The following is a 2,499-nucleotide window of genomic DNA, read 5'->3' as shown; positions in this document are numbered from 1 at the left end:
TATATATAATTAAATATAAAAATGTATATAATTTAGTTTCTCCCAAAAACAAGAAGATAGTTTTCGACATATTTTCTTAAATTTTAAATCTATACATAAATTTAGCAAAGATACTAGATACAAATTAGAGACAATGTATGTACCTTGAAGTATTCGCCTTCAAACATCTTTGGTTTTTGTAGTTCCCTTTCTGGTTTTGGTAAAAAGATTTGTATCATTCTATCTCGTTCTTTCCAAGAGGCATGTCTTAATGTACCATCCGGTTCTCTAACTACTATTGATCTTTGTTTATCCTTAAGACCGTATGTGATATCAGTAAAGACGTATTTAGCAGTATCATGACTCTGTAGCGCAGGATCCTCACATAACAGCTCAGACGGTTCCACTCTTTGTTTTACCACTGGTGGCATTTGCAAATATTTCTTCGCTCTATGTTCGGCCTCTTTTCTAGCTTCCTCGAGTTGTTCATCTGTCAGGAATTTAAACTGCGGTAATTCTTGTTTATGTCCATCTTTGCGAGTCCGAAAGATTTTATTATAGTCCAATGTTGTTAATGTCTGCAGACATTCCTGAATTTCTTTATTAAAAAAGAATGATGCTGGATCTCTTTCCATTGGATCTGTAAAAAGTTACATGAAGATCAATAAATCTATTTTAATAAATTTGAAAAAAGCAATAAGACTTAATACACTTTACATTAATAACGGAATAATACTAGGAATGTTTATGTGTATGGTTTGAATGGCAAGGAATAAAAAAATAAGAATTATAAATTAAATGACTTGTGATATATGTATATATATATATATATATATAGAAAATTAAATTTATCACATAAAAAAATAAAATGAAGAAGCTATAATTACATCATATAATTTCAATTATACAGCAACAATTTCCATTAACTTTATTATCCGCACAGTAAAAGGATAACCTAAAAATTATATCCGGCTCATGATAGAATAATAAATACCTGGTTCAACGTTCGTCGAGGCGAAGCCACGGTAATTCAAGATTGCACGTGAATACGAACGACGCAAAAGTTTACTTATGTGATGAGAAAGCATGATAATTTTTAACAAGCAACAGATAACAATAGTCTCACTTCACTCCATTCTACTTTGCTCCACCAAGGTACCAATTTACCAATACTGAATGCTCCCAGAATTGCGTTCCAAATTCGACCAATCCGAGTACTAGTTTATCCTTGTTCACTGAATGTTGAACAAGGATAAAACTACTTGACGGATCGAGTTTTAGAACGCACTCCAAGAAAACAAGTATGAAGTATCGTGTGCAGCAGATATTTGTTTACATTGTGGATGTAACAGGTTTCGCGATTTCAATAACAAATTTCAATAATAATAAAATATTATTGATAAAATAAAAATTCTACGATTAATATCTCTATTCGTGGAGCAAAGAAACATTTTTTTTCTGTAAGATTCGTTCATTTCTTGAAAAAACGCGTCAGCTAGTATATATATATATTTTTTTTTAATTTTTGTGATTGTGTAGGCTAGATTCAACTCCATTGAAAATTTTATTACAAGCTGTATTCCCCATTAACATTTTTTATGTTATTTGCAGCATTCAATGTGAATTTTATCTATATTTTAAAATAAAAATATGGAATATACATTAGAAGATGCTTTCGAATTGTTAGTAGAGAGAAAGAAAGAACAGGAAAAAAATATTGAAGATCTGATAAATAAACTATCGAACAATGAAGTCTTCACAATAAAATCATCCAGTTCGTTGGATGACATGAGAATCAGACAGAACAAGTTGCATGACAGCTTGTGTAAGGAAATTCGACAGGTGGATCCTAAAGATTATCCAATTTTGAGAACATCTGACTTGCGTGCAGAAATGTTAATCGAGCTGGAGGCAGAGATTTATGACATGCAAAAGCTCCTTGATAATCAGCAACAAAAGCTTTCTGATATCCAGGAGGACATTGCATAGTAAGTACAGCAATACATAAGTTTCATTATCTTCATCAGTTTCTTTAGTATCATTGTGTTTATTGCAGTTTGAGAAATAAGAAAAATGGACTGAATAAAATGCAGGAAGTTTATTTGGATATTACAGAAACCTTTGTAAACATAACTTACAAGAAGGAATTCACCTTAGTGAAACATTTATTTTCCAAAATAAAGGATGATTTGGTATGAAAAGTTGACTCGTTATCACTGAATTATAATATAACTGTAACAAGTACAGCTTTTCTTTTGATATATCCTTGAAAAAAAAAAGAAAGAGAAAAAAAGAACAACAAGGATTTCTGTTTTTGTATAGTCTCATTAAAAATTCTCGCAAAGATTATAAACGTGTATTATCTTCATTATTTTTTGTTTTTCCAATATTTGTCTGTAACCACATAAAAACAAGTACTTTTTTCTTTTTTCGCAATTGTTTGGGGATCATTTTATTTTCTTATGTATTTTTCATGGAAATCGAAAATTATATATGCTAATGATGTTATACTCAAGAAAA

The 2,499-nt window shown here is 30.2% G+C and overlaps 2 protein-coding genes across 3 annotated transcripts in view; one reads left to right on the top strand and one right to left on the bottom strand.

The window, feature by feature from the left end:
• Nucleotides 1–1,139, bottom strand: part of LOC108684845 (28S ribosomal protein S22, mitochondrial) — a 4,918-nt gene extending 3,779 nt beyond the window's left edge. For both annotated transcript variants that reach the window (XR_001931653.1, XM_018189373.1), the window contains exons 1-2: nucleotides 974–1,139; nucleotides 144–619 (exon numbers count right to left, since the gene is read on the bottom strand). Coding sequence is in view for 1 of the 2 variants with exons in the window: in XM_018189373.1 (XP_018044862.1) it covers nucleotides 144–619; nucleotides 974–1,067 (570 nt within the window). In the remaining variant the exon portion in view is untranslated. The remainder of the gene's footprint in view (nucleotides 1–143; nucleotides 620–973) is intronic.
• Nucleotides 1,140–1,604: 465 nt separating this feature from the next.
• Nucleotides 1,605–2,499, top strand: part of LOC108684814 — a 1,884-nt gene continuing 989 nt past the window's right edge. Inside the window, exons 1-2 of the mRNA XM_018189310.1 lie at nucleotides 1,605–1,967; nucleotides 2,036–2,171. Coding sequence (XP_018044799.1) covers nucleotides 1,630–1,967; nucleotides 2,036–2,171 — 474 coding nt within the window. The 5' untranslated portion in view covers nucleotides 1,605–1,629. The remainder of the gene's footprint in view (nucleotides 1,968–2,035; nucleotides 2,172–2,499) is intronic.

This window comes from Atta colombica, unplaced genomic scaffold, assembly GCF_001594045.1.
Source record: "Atta colombica isolate Treedump-2 unplaced genomic scaffold, Acol1.0 scaffold140, whole genome shotgun sequence".
Lineage (NCBI taxonomy): Eukaryota > Metazoa > Arthropoda > Insecta > Hymenoptera > Formicidae > Atta > Atta colombica.
This window is presented reverse-complemented; position numbering and strand designations above follow the sequence as displayed.